The sequence below is a fragment of the Salvia miltiorrhiza genome, chromosome 5 (assembly GCF_028751815.1).
Source record: "Salvia miltiorrhiza cultivar Shanhuang (shh) chromosome 5, IMPLAD_Smil_shh, whole genome shotgun sequence".
NCBI lineage: Eukaryota > Viridiplantae > Streptophyta > Magnoliopsida > Lamiales > Lamiaceae > Salvia > Salvia miltiorrhiza.
Genome location: NC_080391.1, coordinates 38518602 through 38541681, shown reverse-complemented (window position 1 = coordinate 38541681; position 23080 = coordinate 38518602). Strand labels below are relative to the sequence as shown.

At 37.2% G+C, this 23080-nt stretch overlaps 2 protein-coding genes across 3 annotated transcripts; both read right to left on the bottom strand.

The window, feature by feature from the left end:
* Positions 1–392: 392 nt before the first annotated feature.
* On the bottom strand, positions 393–14224 carry LOC131025894 (uncharacterized). Its single transcript, XM_057955674.1, has 6 exons — positions 14123–14224; positions 2631–3901; positions 1902–2041; positions 1439–1839; positions 1088–1336; positions 393–929 (listed from the first exon to the last, which is right to left on the bottom strand). Exons 1-6 carry the CDS (start codon positions 14222–14224, stop codon positions 393–395), a joined length of 2700 nt encoding a protein of 899 aa, XP_057811657.1.
* Positions 14225–17503: 3279 nt separating this feature from the next.
* On the bottom strand, positions 17504–19792 carry LOC131024348 (probable protein phosphatase 2C 39). Of its 2 annotated transcripts, none has more exons than XM_057953857.1 (5): positions 19458–19792; positions 18520–18771; positions 18173–18449; positions 17884–18038; positions 17504–17768 (listed from the first exon to the last, which is right to left on the bottom strand). In XM_057953857.1, the coding sequence occupies exons 1-5, from the start codon at positions 19488–19490 to the stop codon at positions 17631–17633; spliced, it is 855 nt and encodes a 284-aa protein (XP_057809840.1). In that variant the 5' UTR covers positions 19491–19792; the 3' UTR covers positions 17504–17630. The 2 variants fall into 2 exon arrangements, with proteins under 2 accessions (XP_057809840.1, XP_057809839.1); XM_057953856.1 differs by lacking the exon at positions 19458–19792 and adding an exon at positions 18870–19406.
* Positions 19793–23080: the final 3288 nt, after the last annotated feature.

The window sequence follows — 23080 nt, the reverse complement described above, 5'->3', positions numbered from 1 at the left end:
TAATCAATGTATGGTGAATTAAGATAATCCAAGAAACGATTCTCGGGCAAATTGAGTATTAATTAAGTTTAATATTCCTACATAGACTAGGTTTAGTTTTTGCCAATATATATGGCTTATAGGTGTTGGTCGAAAATTGAACATTATTTTTATCAAAAACTGTGAGTTTCATTTCTCTCTTGAGAGTTTCAAATTCATCTTGAATATTCCAAGAGAATTCATCTATCGGTGTAACGACGAGTCAACCAACCCTCGTCAGGTGTCATTCATCGTCCTCGAGTCGCTACGTCAACGTCACGTTGGGGTATAGGGATTCAATTGCCTATATAATTCCGTGGGTTAAATTAAGAGGTTTTGGGATCTTCCATCATCTATCGTTTGTTAGTTCGTTATCAAGTCTTCTGCTTGCGTGTTCGTTTAAACGGTCCGGCAAGGATCGTATCAGAAGTCATGCAAACAATCCTTACCATTTCTTTGTAATTAACATCCTTCTTCTGTCGAGTGACAACATTCTTAGCAGCATCTCCAATGATTAGAGAGTTTGGATGATTTCTCCTAACATGACCTGGAGGATCACGTCTGATGAGATCATGAAGAAATCGGGCTCCCTGTTCTTCTTTGGAGTCTGACACATATTCACTAGTTTCTCCTTCTGATGTTGACTTAGCAAAAGTAACATCAGACGTGGGCACAGATGTTGTATCAACACTGGCACTTTTCTGTTGGTCAGATGCTTGACTTGTAACATTTGACTCCTCAAGTAACTCAGCAATATCTTCATCCTCTGCTCTATCAACAAGATTTAGAGCATTATCAAACACAACATTAACAGTTTCTTGAATGGTCTTTGTTCTTAAGTTATAAACACGATAAGCATGACTATTCACAGAATACCCAAGAAAAAGTCCCTTATCACTTTTGGAATCAAACTTGCTAAGTTGATCACGATCATTCAAAATGTAGCAATCACATCAAAAAATGTGAAAGTACTTGAGTTAGGCCTCTTACCTTTGAGAATCTCATAAGGTGTCAACATTGTACCTTGTCTCATGTACACCCTATTGATGATATGACATGTTGTACTTACTGCCTCAGCCCGCAATCGTTTGGAAAAACTCTTTTCTTGCAACATTGCTCTCACCATTTCTTGTATGGTTCTATTATTCCTTTCTGCAACACCATTTTGTTGAGGGCTTTTGGGTGCTGAAAACTCGTGGAAAATCCCATTGTTAGTGCAAAAATCATCAATTAAAGAGTTCTCAAACTCCTTGCCATGATCAGTCCTAATTCTGCCAACATTCTGACCAATATTGAACTCTGAACCTTTATAAAGTTTCTTGAAGAGAGAAAAGGTTTCTTAAACCCAAGTATATCTAGAAAAATCATCAGCACACATAGCTGTCTTGTGTTGTTTCCCCTTCTGGCATGGTTGACAGACAACATCTTTCTTGATATCCAGTTTAGGAAGACCAAGAATAACATCATGTGTGAGCAGCTTCTGAAGGTTCTTGAAGTTAATATGTCCAAGCCGTTGATGCCATAACTCAACATCATCAAGTTTGGCAGCATTGCAGATGGTTTCTTCTTGAGATTTGTAGCAGTTGTCAAACGACCTCTTTCCCATCATCACACGACTGTTGGTATCATCAAACACTTCATAGAGATGTTTATCAAACTCCACAGTCATTCCTGCATCACACAACTGACTAATACTAATGAGGTTAGCTTTAAGCCCTTCAACAAGGTACATATCTTTCAATTTAGAAAAATCAGTGACATTGAGAACTCCTTTCCCCAAGATTGTTCCTTTTGCACCTCCTCCGAAAGTGACTTTTCCTCCTGATCATATTGCAACGAAGTTAGAAAGAGAGACTTTGTTCCTGTCATATGCCTAGAACAACCACTGTCAAAGTAACAATTTTCAGTAATGTTAGCATTTAACGAGGTGTAGACAACAACATTGCAGATTTCGTTCTTTTTCCTTTCATCAAACAATCTACTAAAATCAAATCTGCCAGTGTTGCCAACATTCTTCTGGTAACTATCAAATATATGTGTTGCAGATTTTATAGCACAATCACTAATGTATTTAACACAATGAGGTTTGAAATGACCAGGAGCAAAACAGTAATGACACACATAGGATCTTTTCTTTTTGGCTTTCTTTTGGGAATCCTTAATGTTGTCAACATTCACACTAACATTTCTCTCATTAACAAACACAGTGTGGTATTACGATGTTCCTTACTTTGCTCCTCAGGATATAACCCTAACCAAAATTACTACGTTGACCTTGAGAAAGGACTTCATTCAAGCAAGATGTGCCTTTATTAAAACGCTCAAACACCCTTTCAGAATCAACAACTTTACCTCTAAGCGTACCAAGTTCAACATCACGTTGAGATAGTAGCCTTTCAAGCCTTGTAATCTAGCCTTTGAGATTCTGATTTTCGTCAATCAACATGCAGATGTCATTTCTCAACTCTTAACATTGAGAATCAACAATCTCATAGAGATCCTTAAAATTCTCCATCTCTTTTAGTGGATCACTCTCCTATTCTTCCAAAGCTGCAACACAACAAACATCTGGTACAATAGAATTGTAATCATCGAGAATAGTCATTTCATACCAATTAGTTGTGTTAATAGGTATTTTCATCCCATCAATCTTCTGAAAGTCAGTATCCATGTCAACAACATTTTTATCAACAAGCAAACCAGACTGAGCATTTTCAGAAGAGATATTCACATCAGTGTTAGTAACATCAACATCATTCATGATTTCAGACTCAACAAACAGATCGATATCACTATCAATGCTGGAACCATTGTTATCAACATTCAGAGTTTCAGATTCAACATACTCATCCGAAAGACTAATTTCATCATCAAGATCTTCAAGGGCTCCAATCATGCCTTCTTCAGGAATTTCATCTTCATCAACCGTAGCAAAAAGAAGAACCATTTCTTCCTCAGAATCTGAGTCATCACTCAGAGTTGCAGTAAGACTAGGATGTCTTTTTCTTGCAACTGTGGGACACTTATTTGCATAGTGACCCATTCCTTGACAGCCCATGCATTGAATGTGATCAACACTTCTTACCTCTGACGTTGATCCAACATTCTTCTTAACACTGGTGATGTTGGACGAAGATCCAACAGACATCCCAGAAGGTTTTCTATTATCACTTTTGAATTTTTCTTTCTTTAAAGATTTCAACATGTTGTTAAAAATTTTAACCAACATGGCAATGTTAGCATCATCTTTCTCCTCATGATCAACATCTGTAAACTCAGACATGTTAGTAAAATCAGGATTGACAGAGGGTTTTTCAACACGGAAAGCAACACTTTTAGACAAATGATCAGTTTTTTGTTGTTCAAGATTCATCTCAAAAGTTACCAACTTGCTAACCAGATCACCAACTCTCATGGTAGCAACATCTGTAGTTTCTTCAATGGAAGAAATTTTCATGTTATACCTTTCAGGGAGAGATCTCAGCATTTTACTGACCAGCCTTTCGTTGCTAATAGGTTCCCCAAGACCAACGGCTTCATTTGAGATTTCACACAGCTTCTCATAGTATGCAGAGATAGACTCATCTTCGCGCATTCTCAATACCTCAAACTTGGTGGTCAACATTCGCATTTTTGTTGCTCTAACACTTGCTGAACCTTCACATTGTTCCTGCAAAATGAGCCAAGCATCTAGAGCTTCTGTGCAATTAGAGATCATACTAAAAGCAGAAACATCAACAGAGATAAAAATAGCATTCAAGGCTCTGGAATTATCATGAGGGATAAGTCTTTCATCAGCAGACCATCTACTTTCGGGTGTGAGATATGTTACACCATTCTCATCAGTGGTACGTGGTGGAGTCCATCCATCCAACACAGCAACCTAGGCACGTTCATCAATGGATTTGATATAAATTTTCATCCTAGTTTAGGAGGCCGAGCTGACACACTAGAAAAATCCATTGGTGGTAATTTTGCACACAGGAATCGATTCTTAGTACATTAAGAACCTGCTCTTGATGCCAATTGAAAGAGTTTAGTGCCCCAAATTACCAACAAAGTATAACTGTGCAAACAAAAGAGTAATCTTGGGAAGAATGTTATCAATATAATGTTAATAACATTGAAACAAACACGCAGCGGAAAAAAATAAAATACAGGAATACTTTTTCACGGATTATATAAATAACCCGTGAGTGCCTCAAGGCTAAAAACACTATGTTGAATCAACAAAATAAAGTACAGATTTGGATCTCTTGGAGATCTAACTTTATAGATTTTCTGCCTAAGATTAATCAACCTATGTACTTTCTGAACTACAATGCTGATACAACACAGGAACCAAATCAGACGAATAACAAAAGTTAATCAGACAAAACAAACAACCTGCTACGCTCCAATGGCCTTGCACTTCAATTATTGCTCTCGACTTGCCGTCGATACAAAGATAGAGTTTACAGAATGGTTGCCTAAGTCTCATTCGTGAAAGCAATCCTTGAAGAACCGGTGTCACATTTACAGCAGGAAAATGACGAGTTGATTGTGAGTGAATGTTAGGTCGCTAATTTTGCACTTCCAAAACGTAAGAATGAATGAAGCTTCTTGCTGCTTTTATAGGCCTTCATGTCATGGTTAGTTTCCTCCACTTTCCCACTTCCAGAATGTTCCTATAACCGCTGCAATCCATCTTCAAACACTGCTAGTCGACCAGTCTGGAATGTTGGTTGAAAGATCTTGGGTCCTTAAAACTAGGAACTAACACCCCACTACTTTGGACAATGAATAACCGTCTTTTCACTTATTGAAAACGTGGTCAACAAGCATAAAACCTTTATTTCACAACCAAAGAATATTAACACATAAAAGAAAGGTAAAGATTAAATATATACAATTACCAATTGAAAGTTAAAGTATGGAGTCAAGGCAGACTCTGGTATGTTGGTTGAAGCCCAGAAATGTTGACACCATTAATGTTATCAACATTCCACCGAACATTGAAAACACGAATGTTATCAACATTGGTCCCAACATTGTCGGAGTCAACATTGACTCTAACATATACTATTTATTTATTTATCAAAATATATTAATAATTATATTTTTTATATTATTTGTATATGTTTTAGAATTTTTAATTAATTTTGAAAATTTTAAATATATATTTTTAATAATAATGTAACTTGAAATTTTAAAAACCTAAAATTATTATATTAAATAATGGCCATTAATTTTATTATATTGATGGTGTAGTATTATTTGCTCAAAATGAGATTGGCTTAAAATCTTTGTTTTTCAATCTATATACTCCCTCCGTCCCACTATTAGTGAGACCCCTTTTTTTGGGCACGAGAATTAAGAAATGTGTATTTTGTGTGTAGGTGAAAAAGTGAAAAGCTATTTAAAGGATAAAACTTTTACTCAAAAAGGAAAAAGTCTCACTTATGGTGGAACACCCAAAATAGAAAGAGTCTCACTTATAATGGGACGGAGGGAGTATTTATTTATTATTATTGTATGTATCTAATTATTATTAATCAATACTCATTAAATTTAATATTTATACCCATTAAATTGTTATTATTATTATTATTATTATTATTATTATTATTATTATTATTATTATTATTATTATTATTATTATTATTATTATTATTATTATTATTATTAGGTTAAGGTACAGATACCCCCATAAACATGACCCCCTAGAACGTATACCCCCCATTCTCCAACTTGGTACAATTGCCCCCCAAACTCAACGGAAAGTATACAACTAACCCCAGCCCACAGACGGACGTTAGACGCCGTCCAAAAAATATTTTTTTTTATTATTAAATACGGGGCCCACAGTTCGGCTACGTTGAGATCCATCGCCTCGATTATTCGTAAATCGAGGTTATGTGCTCATAGAATAAATTCTCACAGATTAGAGAAACCTACTAATCTTTTCACAAAAGGCTTATCGCAAATGGTCATTGAAAGATGGGAATGCGATTGATGCCACCCACTTAGGAAACTTTAAGTATAAGTGGGAGAAGTGTTAGGTGATTGGTAAATAGACGCATTGTATACTAAAAGTTTGCTTTAGTATAAGTGTGAGATTGTTGTATTTGTATACTGAAAGCAAGAACGTTTTATGCTTGTATACAATGATTCCTGTGTTCACTATTTAATCTCCTGTCTGATTGTGTTCATGGTTCCATATGTATGTTCTTTATCTCTATATAAGTAGATTATATGGTGTGTTGTAGATCACAGAAGACCATGTAATTGGAATAACCTTAAGAGATATAAAATGATCACAGCCGAAATGACTCTAGGACAAGTCATTGGTTTAGGCTGCAGTATAGATGGAAGGAGTTTGTCTTGACTACTTGTCTATACTGGTACGTCATAACGTATGATAGGATCACAATGAGATGTATTCTTCTCTCTGACATAAGTGAAGAATCAAGATCTCGGTGACTTAATAGAATCTTAATACTAATAAAATTTCAAATATATATGTTGATTCGTATATCACTTTGACTTACTATGGGTGAGAGTTATATAGTAACTTGAGTACTCTGTATCTTGGGTGATAACGGTCAATATATGATATTTGATTATCTGTATTAGTACCCGTATCCGGTATAGGATAATGACATCCCCTTAAGGAGCTCAATAAGGTTTATTGCGTTAAACCCTGCAGGTTGATTAAGTTCAGACGCAATAATAAAGTTTGAGTGGTACTGCTTAAGGATTACAAAGAGATTAATTAATTTAAGCTGTCAGAGCTCTAATTAATTAATGGATGTTGGATATTTTAAACACGGGGATTTAATAAGTCTAAATACAAGCCCCGACTCATCACCGGCAATAAAGGGGTAAGTCAGTATTGATTCTCTAGTGGAATGAATTAATACTTATGAATTAATTATGAGCTGGGCTGATCATAGAAATTAATTCATTTGAGGCTCATCTTTATTCCTTGTATCTGGTCCCTGGACTGGCCCAAACTCTCATATGCCCTAGCTGGAGAATTCGCCCATCACAGTTCTGGCGCCCCAAGGACTGTATTTTGTCTTTAAATACAGCTGTCTGCTCTCAGGAAAATACACACGCTTTTAGGGTTTTGAGAGAGCGGCACGGGAGGCGTCAACTTGAGAAGGCCGATTCTCTCTTTGGAACTTTCACAGCTCGTTGTCCATCCAACGGTGAAAGCTGAGCGGGATACAGTTCAGAAGGTCAGAGCTGGAGTCTTTCAACTCAATCATCGACAGCCTCTGCATACAATTCTCAAGTAAGTAATTCTAACTCCTATGTGCAGCACTTAAATTCATAGGAGCATGTTAGGAATTAATCGTTGTATGGTGAATTAAGATATCCAAGAAACGATCTCGTTGGGGCTATAATTCTTCAATTGGTATCAGAGCCTGGATTGTTGTTCTTGGCTCTGTCAGTTAATTCGCGTACGATTAATAATATGTGCTGTTTTTTTGTTTTTGCTGCGGATGTTTTTTGTGGTCTGTTGATTCGTGGGGAACGTCGTTTTGACGTTGTAATCGTTTTTCCACCACGAGCAAATCCGTGGTTAGATTAGAATTTCAATTGTTGTAATTATTTTTCGGATGTAATCTGTAATTCTGGGTCGAACGAGATGCAAATGACAACGATCAAACCTTGAACGAAGAACAAGTTTTGAAGTTGATGAACAGATTTCCGTTTGCAATGCATTCTGTTTTGATCGGATTCTACTCTGGCAGTGAGCTCTGCTCTGCCTTTGAGCTCTGCTCTGGCAGTGAGCTCTGCTCTACCTTTGAGCTCTGCTCTGTCTTTGAGCTTTGCTCTGACTGTGAGCTCTGCTCTGGCTGCGAGCTCTGCTCTGCCAGTGAGCTATGCTATGGCTTTGAGCGGTCTCTGCTCTGGCCAGAAGCTGGTGTTGCTCTGTTTTTGCCAAGGCTGCGGAGGAAGTAGTGCACGTATCTCGAAGCTAACTCTAGGGGTTCCCTAACCCTAGCTTTCAAAGACGGGCCTGATGGAGCTGTTTCGGGCAATGTTTATATTTTTTAGTTTTTCTTTTCTGTTTTAAATGTAATAGATTAGATTTGGGATTCCACGAATAGGTCACGAAGAACTTTTTTCTTTTATTCTGTTCTTTGTATGTCGTGGTGTTAATCCTTTATGTTCTTTGCCTGCTGTTTTGTCTTTGCTTGTTAAAATGTGTGTTTATTAACTGCGCTTAGACAAGTATGCTAGGTTTATCGTTTTCTTAAGCATGTTTTAGAATTCTGCGAGCATGTTTTATGTGTTGCGTTCTAGAAGATCATGTTTAGGATTATGTGTTGAGCATGATCAAACCTTTTAAAAGAAAAAGACTAAGTTGTTTTAATAATTTTTATGATGTTTAAAAATTATTTTAGACCTCCACATGCAGTCTCAAGAAAAAGTGATTGAGAATATGAGTAAACGTCCACACGATCGTGGCTTACTTCATGTTTGATTTCACAAGTTTGTTAAGTTGAGATTTCTATTAAAAATATTTAAATCCATTTAAGTAGTGGGAGTTATGCGGTAAACGTCCACACGATCGTGGCTTACTCGTATGATTTTCATAAGTACTTTAGAGGATGGATTTCAAATAAGATAACCAAGAGGTTAAATTGAAAGCGGTATGGTCCTAGTGAGTATGCCAATTTCAAGAATTTGATTGTCAAGGTTAAATTGTGGTCGCTGCTTAGATATCATTTCAAGTACAATGTACAACTCCCCATCGGAGTCCCTTCTTGAATATGATATGGTCTAGTTAAGGTCCAACTATTAATTTCCTTTATCATAAGGTTAAGTTGACATGGATGGAAATTAAACGACTAGGTAAATAGTCTGGTTGCGGGGTTCATGTGTAAACGTCCACACGATCGTGGCTTACTCGTGAGATTCCTTGGGCAGTTGGAGGTTTTATTAATATTGTTTTATCAAAAGGTTAGAATATTATTGTTACGAATAATATGCTTCATGTTCTTACATGTTTATTTTGTTTTACATTCAGATATGTCTATGTCTCCTATTGTTTATTTATTCTTGCACAAAGTTTTTAAACCGGTCCATATATATATATATATGGAAACGCATTTTGGACTTTATCTTCATCACAAACTAGCACATTTTTTTTTGTTGCTTACTACTCCACATTCTATTTATTCGAACGATGAGACAACTGATGGGAAAAATGAACTGCATAAAAGGTGGCATGTGACGAATAATGTGGCTAAACGCTACATTATGAGAATAATGTCACAAATCTTGCAACTCTAACATCAGGGCATGGACGATGCTCTTAGCATCATGCTGAATCTCAAGAAAACGTTCGGAGAGTCGGACTGGGCTACTCGTTTAAATTTGATCTTGTTATGAACGAGCATAGCTCAGTGCACGAGCATGTCATGCACATGGCAAACTTGTTTGATGGACTTGACTTGATCAGTGGGAGTATCGACGGTGAGGCAAAAGTCGATGTTATCCTGAACTATCTTCCCAAGTCTTTTAATTAAGAACTTTCGCCTCAACGTTGTTATGAGCAAGAAGGATAATACTCTTTTTGAGTTGTTGAATGCTCTAGTTACGGCTAAGAAAGTTGTGGGAAAGAGATGTGCAAGCACTTGTTATTGCCAAAGAAGAGCCATCTTCTTCGTCGAAAGACGGGAAGAAGAAGGGTCCAAGGGGCAAGAAAGACAAGGGAAATAGTGGGAGTAGTGGTGTGATAAGATTGAGTATTGAAGATTTTTTTTCTTTTAATACTCAAGGCAAGGCGTTAAAGTACTTCACTTGCTATAGTTACTGAGACATGTCAGCTCGTTTTCTACTCAATTGTGAGTAGTAGATAACGAGAGAAACTGATAATAATTGCTACACCTTGCATGGCTTTTTAAGCTGACAAAGAAGCTGAGAAGTGATGAGATGATTGTCTTCATAGGCAACGTGACTAGAGTCGCAGTTGTTGCAATTGGAGACTTGTCTTTAAGTCCTAAAGACATAGTTTAATTTTTTGAGAGTTCCTTATCATGTTCCAAAATTTTGAATAGATCGATTTTATGTCATTTTTGATAGTGGTGTTTCTATCATAAGAAATGACAAAGTTGTCTATTCTGGTATTTTGAACATCTCTCTTCATACTATAACTTGTCCACAAAATACCTTTATATTGCATTTACATCATCGAACAAAAGAAAGAGAAAAGTTAAGGCTAATCTCTCCTGAGGATCTTACACATATATTGATACCCTAAATTAGGTCACATCTATCTTAACAGGATCCACAGGCTCGTGTCTAAATAGTACATTGGATTCAATCCAGGTTGTACCATTTGGAACCTGCGAATCCTGTATAGAGGAAAAGATGGAGATCGGGTCATTCATGGCAAAGGGGATAAAGGGCCAATAATGTGTTAGGAATTATCTTTTCTGATTCATTGTCAGTGTTTGGGATTCCAACCCAGTTTACTACACCATGTAATCCCTATATAAGATGGTGTGGTGGAGGGAAGAAATAGTTCACTCTTGGAAAAATATGTTCGATGATGAGTTATGCATCTTTGCAATTAGTCCTAAAGAATCAGAAGGTGGTTATTAGCAATGACAAGCGATTCTTAGAAGTGGACTATGTGAATAATAATTCATCCAAGTAAGATATTGTGCTTCAAGAAATTGAAGGCAATAGATTGGCGATTCCATAACCCAAGCCAAGTGTGCAAGTGAATGCACCAAAGGACACTGCACAAACCATTGTCACAGCCGTACTACCACCGCTTCATCGTAGTGGGAGGGTTATCATCCAACCCGATCGATTTATGTTCTTGGGAGAATCTTCGGATCTTGTCCCTGTTAATGAACAAAAGGATATCGACCCTGACAACTTTAGACAAGCGATGGAAGATTTAGATGCAAATTCTTGGTATGATGCCATGATTTCTAAAAAAGAATCCATGACTGCTATGGAGTTATACGAGAAAACTGAATTACTAGATGGCTTTTTGGCCATAGGTAGTAAGTGGGTATATAAGAGAGAGAGATTCGGATGGCGAAGTCGTAGCTTTTAAAGCTAGACTGGTGGCGAAAGGTTATACCCAAGAACAGGGTATAGATTATGATGAGACTTTTCCGCTGGTTGCCATGCTTAAGTCCATCCGAATACTCCTTGCCATAGCAGCCCACATGAACCTTGAGGTTTGGCAAATGGATGTCAAGACCGCTTTCTTAAACGGTTTCCTTGAAGAAGGAAGGGATATCTGTATGCAGCAACCCGAAGAGTTTGTGAAGAAGGGTGAAGAGCATCTTATGTGGAAGCTAAAGAAGTCCATTTATGGACTTAAGCAAGCTTTGAGGTCATGGAACAAATATTTTAACGAGGTTATTAAATCCTATGGATTTATTCATTGGGAGAACGAAAGTTGCGTGTACCGTTTAGATGCCAATGGTAATGTGGTTTTCCTTGCACTTTATCAAACATAAAGTAGTGGTTATTCGAACAGTTTCAGATGAAAGACTAAGGAGGTATAGTATACATCTTTGTGATCAAGGTTATAAGGGATCACTAGAATAAGATGTTAGGCTTATCTCGAGTGTCTTACATTGATACTGAGAATACTCGTTTTAGTATGCATACCGCCAAGAAAGGATTGCAACCGTTGAGCTATGGCGTTCCTTTATCTAAAGACATATGTCTTAAGATGCCTATTGAGGTTGAGGAAATGAAGGCAGTATTCTACGTTTCCGCAGTAGATAGCTTCATGTATGGATTGCTATGTACGAGATCTTATATTTGCTATGCAGTTAGCATGGTTGTAAGATATCGGTATAGTCCTAGTTAAGGACACTGAACTGTGGTAAATTATATTCTCAAGTCCCTGACTAGAGAATAAGGATACTTTACCAGTTAGACAGCTTAGTTCTTTTTTGGATTATACGGTTTCGGATTTCCAGGCTGACCGAAACTAAGAATAATTACCTCGAACTATGTGTTTTCCTTGGGAGGAAAAACCTTTTGGTTTGACCACTACCTCCAGGATCTAAGAGTGATTTCTAGTTTGCGTGAGAGGATCACCTTCGTGATAACTCAAGTGCAGTTGCAAACTCTAAGAAATCCATGAACCACAAGGGGTCAAACACATGGAGAGTAAGTACCAAATTATACGATTATTCGTAAATCGAGGTTATGTGCTCATAGAATAAATTCTCACAGATTGAAGAAACCTACTAATCTTTACACAAAAGGCTTATCGCAAATGGTCATTGAAAGATGGGAATGCGGTTGATGCCACCCACTTAGGAAACTTTAAGTATAAGTGGGAGAAGTGTTAGGTGATTGGTAAATAGACACATTGTATAATAAAAGTTTTCTTTAGTATAAGTGGGAGATTGTTGGATTTGTATACTGTAAAGCAAGAACGTTTTATGCTTGTATACAATGATTCATGTGTTCACTATTTAATCTCCTATCTGATTGTGTTCATGATTGCACATGTATGTTCTTTATCTCTATATAAGTAGATTATATGGTGTGTTGTAGATCACAGAAGACCATATAATTGGAATAACCTTAAGAGATATAAAATGATCACAGCCGAGATGACTCTAGGACGAGTCATTGGTTTAGGATGCAGTATAGATGGAAGGAGTTTGTCTTGACTACTTGTCTATACTGGTACGTCATAACGTATTGATAGGATCACAGTGAGATGTATTCTTCTCTCTGACATAAGTGAAGAATCAAGATCTCGGTGACTTAATAGAATCTTAATACTAATAAGATTTCAAATATATATGTTGATTCGTATATCACTTTGACTTACTATGGGTGAGAGTTATATAGTAACTTGAGTACTCTGTATCTTGGGTGATAGCGGTCAATATATGATATTTGATTATCTGTATTAGTACCCGTATCCGGTATAGGATAATGACATCCCCTTAAGGAGCTCAATAAGGTTTATTGCGTTAAACCCTGCAGGTTGATTAAGTTCAGACGCAATAATAAAGTTTGAGTGGTACTGCTTAAGGATTACAAAGAGATTAATTAATTTAAGCTGTCAGAGCTCTAATTAATTAATGGATGTTGAATATTTTAAACACGGGAATTTAATAAGTCTAAATACAAGCCCCGACTCATCACCGGCAATAAAGGGGTAAGTCAGTATTGATTCTCTAGTGGAATGAATTAATTATGAGCTGGGCTGATCATAGAAATTAATTCATTTGAGGCCCATCTTTATTCCTTGTATCTGGTCCCTGGACTGGCCCAAAGTCTCCTATGCCCTAGCTGGAGAATTCGCCCATCACAATTCTAGCGCCCCAAGGACTGTATTTTATCTTTAATTACAGCTGTCTGCTCTCAGGAAAATACACACGCTTTTAGGGTTTTGAGAGAGCAGCACGGGAGGCGCCAACTTGAGAAGGCCGATTCTCTCTTAGGAACTTTCACAGCTCGTTGTCCATCCAACGGTAAAAGCTGAGCGGGATACAGTTCAGAAGGTCAGAACTGGAGTCTTTCAACTCAATCATCGACAGCCCCTGCATACAATTCTCAAGTAAGCAATTCTAACTCCTATATGCAGCACTTAAATTCATAGGAGCATGTTAGGAATTAATCGGTGTATGGTGAATTAAGATACCCAAGAAACGATCTCGTTGGGGCTATAATCCTTCATGCACACCACTCGATCGCCGGAGTTTTTAGGTTTGAAGACGGGAGACAGCGCCAAATTGCTGGAGGAGTCGGATTTCGGGTCGGATCTCGTATCGGAGTTATCGATACGGGGATCTGGCCGAAAAGAGAGAGCTTTAACGATCGGGATTTAGGTCCTGCTTCGGCGAAATGGAGGGGACAGTGCGTTGCCGGCGAGAAATTTCTGGCGAGTTTGTGCAATCGGAAATTGATCGGAGCTAGATATTTTTGCAGCGGATATGAGGCGAGCAACGGGAAAATGAACGAAACGACGGAGTTTCGATCTACGAGAGATTCCGACGGGCACGACACACACACGGCTTCAATCGCCGCCGAGAGGTACGTTTTTCCGGCATCGACTCTTGGCTACGCCCGTGGCGTGGCTGCCGGGATGGCGCCGAAGGCGCACCTCGCTGCGTATAAAGTCTGCTGGAACGCCGACTGCTACGATTCCGACATCCTCGCCGCGTTCGACGCCGCCGTGGCTGACGGTGTCGACGTGATCTCGCATTTAATAATAAAAAAAAAATTATTTTATGGACGGCGTCTAACGTTCGTCTGTGGGCTGGGGTTAGTTGTATACTTTTCGTCGAGTTTGGGGGGCAATTTGTACCAAGTTGAAGAATGGGGGTATACGTTCTAGGGGGTCATGTTTAGGGGGGTATTTGTACCTTAACTCTTATTATTATTATTATAAATCAAATTTTAATATTTATATTAACATAATTTTCATAGTTATCAATTAATCTATCTCAAAAATAATATTTTTACATAATATAAAATCACATTTCCTTGAGCATCTATGATAGGTCATGCAATGGCATACATAAACATAATCTTAGGTATGAACCTCTTAGATTTGCAAGCCCTAAACGGGTCCGACTCACCCGGCATAAGATAATATCTATCCTTGCTTTTGGTTAAGTAAAACCACTTCTCTTCTATGCGTATGGTGTTGAACATGGTTTGAAACTTGATGAATCCCTCCTCATTTATACCACTAAGCCGCCTAAAGCTCCATCGCAGCCTTGATATCTTGTTTGGAGGGGTTAAAAATAGCTTGATAGCATTGGTATGTGTTTTAAGTTTCTTGTCTTTCACCCATACACCTACAAGTGACTTACTAACCCCAAGATTACATGCCATGACTTTAAGGGAAGATCTTTGTAACACACTTAAATTCATTACCTTTTCTGCATCAATTTGCCATTTATCCTTGTGTGTCGTTGATCCTTTTTTCATGGATTTCAATTGAATAGATAGTTCGAGGGTCTGTTGGGCAGCTGCCGATTTCCAGATGCACCAAATAGTCTTCAAACTGACTTTGAAGAGTGTGGCAGCCTCCTTCTTTGCACCGTATTGAAGTTTGCCATTGGAATTCCATTGCAACAATCACTGTGCTACTTGATTTCTTTCATCATTAGTGAGCTTTGAAAATTGTCTATTTTCTGCCATTTTAAGGAGTTGGGTGAAATTAATGTGTTCACCCAACTTCCACTTGTATTTATTGACTCTTGTATTGGTAGTTGTAATTTTAAAAAGTAAATGAATAGAACTAATGTTAAATGCCTTTGTGCTAATGAAAAATTAGTAAAAGTCATTAATACTACCATTTTAGTCTTTCATAACACCTTCTTCAGCTTTTTTAGTCTCCGTGCCGAACACCAAGTAGGTACTTATTTCGTGGACGGAGAGAGTACATATTTATTATTTTTTCTGTCCATGAAAACTATGACATTTTTGTCATTGTTAACATTCACCAAAAATATGACACTTTACTTTTTAAAACATGGTTATACATCTTTTTCCTTATATTTTATCCTTATAAATATTTCTTATTTACAAGAAAGTCACACTTAATTCAATTTCATTGATCATTTTAAACAATAATAAAACCTCCTTTTGACTACCTAAAAAATACCACACACGTAGAAAGTATTATTTTCATATGTCCACAACAATTATATGTTTTTCTTTTTTAGAAACTACCTTGTATAATTTAACTATATTCACATTTAATAAACATTAATTTCAGTGAATTTTTTCCCACTCAATTTTGATACCCTCATTACCTGTGCATTCCACTTCATCATACAAATTTCAAGTAAAACATATTACAGCTCGTGCATCACATAAAACGACATACTATTAATTATTATAATCTTCGATCTTAAATTTAATAAAATTTTAAAATTTAATATTTATTTTAACTTTAAAATACATTATTTATTGAATAAAAATTTAAAATGCCATATTCCTTAAGTTCTATAGTAAAAAATGTCCCCTTTTATAAACATATACATTCTATGCCCTATTCTTTAAATACCATTTGATTTGATGGGTTTGCTTAGTTTTCTTTGAAAGTCTTACACATTTGACTGATTTAACAGCTATCAGTCATAAAAGTCAACGATTTGACAGCTATCAGTCAAGAATACATATAAACGACGGGTGGCTAGATCATGTGTCCGATCGATAAAATCATGTGTCCGCCCGGTAAAATCATGTGTTCGTCTGGGCGGACACATGATCTAGCCACCCACCGGTCATATGTACTCTAAACTGATAGCTGTCAAATCGTTGACTTTTATGACTGGTAGCTGTTAAATCGGTCAAATGTTTAAAACTTTCACAAAAAACCAAGCAAACTCATCAACATCAAAGGGTAAAATAGGTACTTCACATAATTAGGGCATAAAATGCTTTGTATGATAACTTAGGGTATTTTTACAAAAAGAACTTAAGGAAGTGGACATTTTTGCCTATTAACACTTATTTATTTATAAAATAAAAACGAAATCTATAGAACCCCATTGTGAAGGGAACGAGGCTCTCCGATAAGGATGCTCTGAGATAATTTCCTTAGGAGCTATTGCTTTTGGGACCTGCCGCGGCATATTCAGGGGCGGAGCCAGGGGGGTGCCCGGGGGGGCTAGAGCCCCCCCCCCCAAATTTTGAAAAAAAAATTTTTTTTTTTTTTTTTAATAATATGTCTAAAAATGTTGTTATTATTATTATTATATTTGTATTTTAATAAAAAAATGTCTAAAATGTATTGAATGCCCCCAAAAAAATTTTTAGCAAATGTTTTGAACTATATTATCTATGAAAATGTTGTTATTATTATTATTATTATTATTATTATTATTATTATTATTATTATTATATTTGTATTTTAGTAAAAAATGTCTAAAATGTATTGAATGCCCCCCAAAAATTTTTTAGTAAATGTTTTGAACTATATTATCTATGAAAATGTTGTTATTATTATTATTATTATTATATTTGTATTTTAGTAAAAAATGTCTAAAATGTATTGAATGCCTCCAAAAAAAATTTTAGTAAATGTTTTGAACTATATTATCTATGAAAATGTTGTTATTATTATTATTATATTTGTATTTTAGTAAAAAATGTCTAAAATGTATTGAATGCCCCCAAAAAAAATTTTAGTAAATGTTTTGAACTATATTATCTATGAAAATGTTGTTATTATTATTATTATATTTGTATTTTAGTAAAAAATGTCTAAAATGTATTGAATGGCCCCAAAAAAAAAATTCTGGGGGCTACCGCCCCCGAACCCCCATTACAGTTCAGCCCCCCCCAAAAAAAATCCTGGCTCCGCCACTGCGCATATTCACCTTCAAAGGGTCATAATGTGTTCAAGGAACAGATGGAAACACAAACACAAGGGTTGTGTTGCTTGTTTTGTTAATTAGCAGTTCAGCGTTTGGGTGACTACCTTTCTGGTTTTCTCGCAGTTAAACGACACAAACAATGGGAAGAGTGACAGAGATAATCATGTTATCTATAAACGATACACCAAAATATAAAGTGGTCTAATAAGGTTGTGATCTACAAGCTATGCCAACTATCCAAATCATACCTTGTCCAAGAAACATAAAAGAAAAAACCTAGCCGAACCTTACAACAATAGAGGAGATGTCGTCTGTGCTTTTTCTAGCAAGTGCTTCTTCATTTAGTCGTTTAGCTGCGGATCGGGCATCTTTGATTTGCCTGATGCAGTTCACTGCATCTTGATTCGACATAACCTGGTATTTCATATCCAAAAATATCAATCAGATGGTATTGAATGGATAAATGAGATAGAAAACATATTGTAAACAGAGCTCTTAAAGTGACAGAGAACACAAAATAAGCACTGACCTTCCAAACACCATCACTGGCCAAGATCATAAATTCAGTTTCATCATCTATAATCTCTACTATCACATCTGGTTCTGAACTAAGATGATCCTTGAGAGTTTTATCGCCAAATGCCCTTGCTACTGCTAGTTGTCCATCAACACGCGGCACATCACCTGATAAAACAAATCATATATGAAAGCATTTGGTTTTATTTTATCACTCTTTTAGCTATCCAGATTTGTACACACGAGTGATGAGGTTCCACTAGAATCTTAACGGATTTGAGTTGCTACCAAATGAAAGATACCTGGAAACTTTGATACGAAGCCACCCTTGTTCTCAATAGTGTCCCTTTCCTTTTCAGGCTCATGATCAATTGATAACTGCTTCGCCACACCATTCTTGCAAATCACTGCACGAGAGTCTCCAACATTGGCAACCACGAGCTTCTGACAATTGATCAATATAGCTGTCACAGCTGTGGAACCCCCTTTTCCCAGATCCTTGGCTTTCTCCAGTATCGTGCTATCAGTTATGCGATATGCTCTCCTGATAGCAGCATCACTTGCACTCCAAAAGTCCGGCTGCAAGGCAAGGCAACACGAGTTAGAAATCACAACTTATCATTTCTCATACAGCTTAATTTGTCTTCACCTCTTTCAGAATGTTGTTAAAAAGATGAGATTTGAGATAGTTAGGGATCTCTCGACTCAAATGCCCATCAAATATAGCAAACAGACCAAGCTCATTTTCATCCACTTGTCTAAATTCAGCAAAAACATAATCTTCCATGGCGTGCCCTGATTTTCCCTCCACCAAATGATATCCATGTGTAATTTGCTTTGACATCTTACTTTTCCCTTTTCCTCTATCAGATGTTATTGCTGGACTTATACCTACCTTTTCCTGCACACCAAAACAAACCCATACGTCGGCTGAAAACAATGACAAAAAACAGTTGTAAAAGTGAAGGATATGAATCAACTAGTACTTTTTACTATTACATTTCCACTTTCTAGTTTTGATCCCTTATTTTCTTGAAGATAACAACTGTCGTTACGACGCACAATTACCATTTAATTGTAACATATCATCCATCTAACTAAAACATGAACTCTGTTTGTGGAAGCCATTCAGTTGCATTGATGAATCAAGCAACATTGTTCACAATTATGGTTTCCAAATCAAAACTAAACTCAATCCCTTTGTTACGATGAGATAGTGTTTTCTGTTGTCAAGTGAAGAGAGATGAGCCCAAAATATCTAAGCATCACAATTAATAGAGCATAGAGCAAACATGATTACAATAGTAATACTACCCCACACACACTTGCACGCTCAAATCATACACATTCGCCCTAATTAAAAACTCTAATTCGAAATCGATGAATCCAAATTAGATTTAATTAGAATGGGAAATAGTATTCTTGTTGAGCCTCCCCGTTTTGCCATATCTGCTGAAGATACTAATTGTAAAGTGCCCATAACACAATACGTAATGCAAATCCCAGAGGAAATCAGAAGAATGAATAGAACAACATAAACGAAAAAAAAATTATACGATAATTAAGGTGGGCAAAGATAACAAGTACCTTAACTTTTTGGATGATATCATTCCCTGTCATAGTTTATATGAAGATGTGATGGATTTTATTGTAAAGTGATGTATATCTGGTAGTGATAAATGTTGTAAGAGAGATGATGATACGGTGGACACGCATTTCCCGCATCCATGACGTGTTAACGTCTCCTTGTTCGACTCCTCCAATCATCCCATGATCCCATCTATTAACCGCTTCTCAAACCCAATACAAAATCACTCCATATTTCACTCCACACTTCAAGCTACAATGGTTTCACCGCCTTTTGGCTTTTGTTGCTTTTCACGCCACTTAAATATCTCATTTTTCATACTCCCTCCGTCCCATAAGTGAGACCTTTTTTTCTGAACACGGAAATTAAAAAATATGTATTTTATGTGTTGGTGAAAAAGTAAAAAGGTGTTTAAAGGGAAAAAAAATTATCCAAAAAGGAAAGAGTCTCACTTACAGTGGAACGCCCAAAATAAAAAGAATCTCGAATACAATGAACCGAGGGAGTATACAAAATCTCCTTTTTCATGCACAAAATCTCTTCTGCATTCGGGCGTACGGTACACCCAAATTATACCTATCCAGGTGCTTATATCCTGAACCCGCTTAGATTAAAAAAAAAATTTTGAATCCCTAAAACTCTGCCCCCTTCCCCTTCTCTCGGCTGAATAATCAACGGCAAAGGGCCGCCATGACCACAGCAGCATCGCTGCCTTCCCCTCTCTCTCTCTCTCCTGGTCGAGCGACAGCACTCTACAGTACCACCGCCGTCGCCGCCAGCCCTTTTGCTTGACCGACGAGTAGCGGCAGCCCAATTAAGCAGCCGGCGTCGCCCCTTGTCCCCCGTTACTTCCCTCGACCGGCGACCTACAACTGAAGCCGCCGCCGGGCTGCTCCCTCTTTCCCTCAGTCCAGGCTCATCCCCATCGCCACCTTCACCGGACAACCATGAAACACACAAACTCATAAATGCTCAACAAATTATTTCACCAACTAATTCTCACTCATCTCTCACACCTGCCACAATTTATCTTTTGTCTCTTCAAAACCTTAGCTCCGCAAAGTGGTGGCCGAGGGTAGCGATGCCGCCGAGAATCGAAGGTGGGCAGCGGCGCCGCCCTCCAATTTCCGCTGAATTTCCTGACGTGCAGGATTTCGAGGGCGAGTTGTTCGAGTGCAGAAATGATTTTGAACAGTTGGCCCGGGATGCGGTGAGAAGCTGTCTTGAGCAGCAGATTGGGGCCAGAAAATGTTATTTGATGACTACATAGATGGAGGACTTGGGAGTAAATATAATAAGTGCAAAGAGTTAACTGAAAAGAAAGCAAGAAATAAAGAAATTCTGTTACAACATAATTCGGTTTTCAATCAAGCCAACTTCAGATTCTCTTCCTGATCTAGTTTCTTATTGGTTTTCTCTCAAATCTTGTATATATATTCTCTGAAGATAAGAGAATAAGTTTAGTGATTTCTCAGCTGAATAGAGAGTTAGGAAGTGTATGTGCAGTAGCTTTGAAGTTAGTTTGTTAGGCTGCATTTTTTCTTAATCTTGTTGCTGAGTTTGGAGTTTGTAATTTCTTCTTCTTCTTGTTCATAGTGGAAATTCTTGGTTGTGTGTCCGTGGACGTAGATCTATACAGATCGAACCACGTAATTCCTGAGTCTCCTTTACATTTCTGTTTTTCCATAGTTTTACAAATCGAGTGAGTTTTGTGCTTGAGAGTTTTGAGAGGTGATTCAACTGTTCCATTGCTGCGAATTTGTTTCGTGTGATTTGGAAGCTCTTCCGCAACAAGTGGCGCCGTCTTTGGGAACCGTTCTTCACGACGAAGAGGATCGGCTAAAATCAATCTCAGAATTCAGATCAAGAAGCTCGAAGCAGTCTTGAAATTAGTTTGTGAAATTTACCATCAATGGCGATGGCAAAATTTGAAACTGAAAAGTTTACTGGGAAAAATGATTTTGCTTTGTGGCGACTCAAGATGAAGGCCATTCTGACTCAGCAGGGGTTGCTTGGGGCTTTAAAGCCAAGTAAAACTCCCAAGAAGGAAGGTGAAGAAAGTGAACAACACCAAGAAATGTTGCAGAAAGCCCACAGTGCAATTATACTTTGTCTTGGAGACAAGGTATTGAGAGAGGTGAGTTTGGGAAAGATTGGAGAGTTTGTACATGACAAAATCTCTAGCAAATCGGCTGTACATGAAAAGGAGACTCTACTCATACAAGATCACAGAGGATAAAGGGATTTTTGACCAGCTAGATGAGTTTAATAAAACTCTTGATGATTTAGCTGATATAGATGTGAAGTTGGAAGATGAAGACAAGGCAATCTTACTGCTGAATGCCTTGCCTAAGTCCTTTGACAATTTGAAAGATGTCATGTTGTATGGTAGAGAAGCTTCAATCACTCTGGATGAAGTGATCAATGCTTTGAAGTCTAAAGAACTTCAGAGAGCTGCAGATTCAAAGTCAGAAGCACCAAATGAAAGCCTGAATGTCAAAGGCAAATCTCAGAAAGGAAAAGCCAAGAAACCATGGAAAGAAAAAGCAAAGTCAGGCCCTCAATCAAAGTCCAAAGATGAAGATGCAAAAGAGACCAGAAAGTGTCACTACTGTCAAAAATCAGGTCACATCAGAAAAGATTGCTTCAGTTGGAAGAAGAAGCAAGCCCAGAAATCATCCACTCCAGATACAGCTGATGTTGCTGAGCAATATCAAGAAGCAGAAGCCTTGAATATAATTTCAAATTCAAATGAAACTGAGTGGATACTAGATTCTGGTTGTTCTTTTCATATTTGTCCAACTAAATCTTGGTTTGTTGATTTGCAGGAAAAAGGGTTTGGCTCAGTAATTCTTGGAAATGATGAAGTCTGCCCTGTGAAAGGGATAGGATCAGTCAAGCTGAAACTCCATGATGGTTCACTAAGGCTACTAACTGAGGTCAGGTATATTCCTAGTTTAAAGAGAAACTTAATCTCTTTAGGCTCTCTACAATCTAAAGGTTATGAATTTAAATCTGAAAACCTCAGTTTGCATGTAGTTAAAAATGATAAAATCATTATGAAAGGTGTAAGGAAGAATAGCCTATATCATCTGTTGTGATCCACTGTAATAGGAGAAACTGAGCATGTTACAACTTCTGAATCTTTGTTATGGCACTCAAGGTTAGGTCATGTCAGTGAAAAAGGCTTATTAGAGCTTAAAAAACAGGGGTTTATTGATGCTAAACATGAAGTTAGTATTAATAACTGTGAATCATGCATTTTAAGCAAAAGTAAAAAGTTAGTGTATCCTATTGGTAAACATCTTTCCACTGCTCCATTACAATACATTCACTGTGATTTGTGGGGTCCTTCAAAGACTACCATTATAGGTGGAGGAAGTTATTTCATCTCTCTCATAGATGATTATTCCAGAAAGGTATGGGTGTACATTCTTAAACATAAATCTGATGCATATGACAAGTTTGTTCAATGGTGCAGTGAAGTAGAGAATGAAAAAGATTGCAGGATTAAACACTTAAGAACTGACAATGGTCTTGAGTTCATATCTAAAAAGTTTAGTGAATTTTGCAAAACTAAAGGGATCAAAAGGCATCTTACTGTACCAGGGAATCTACAACA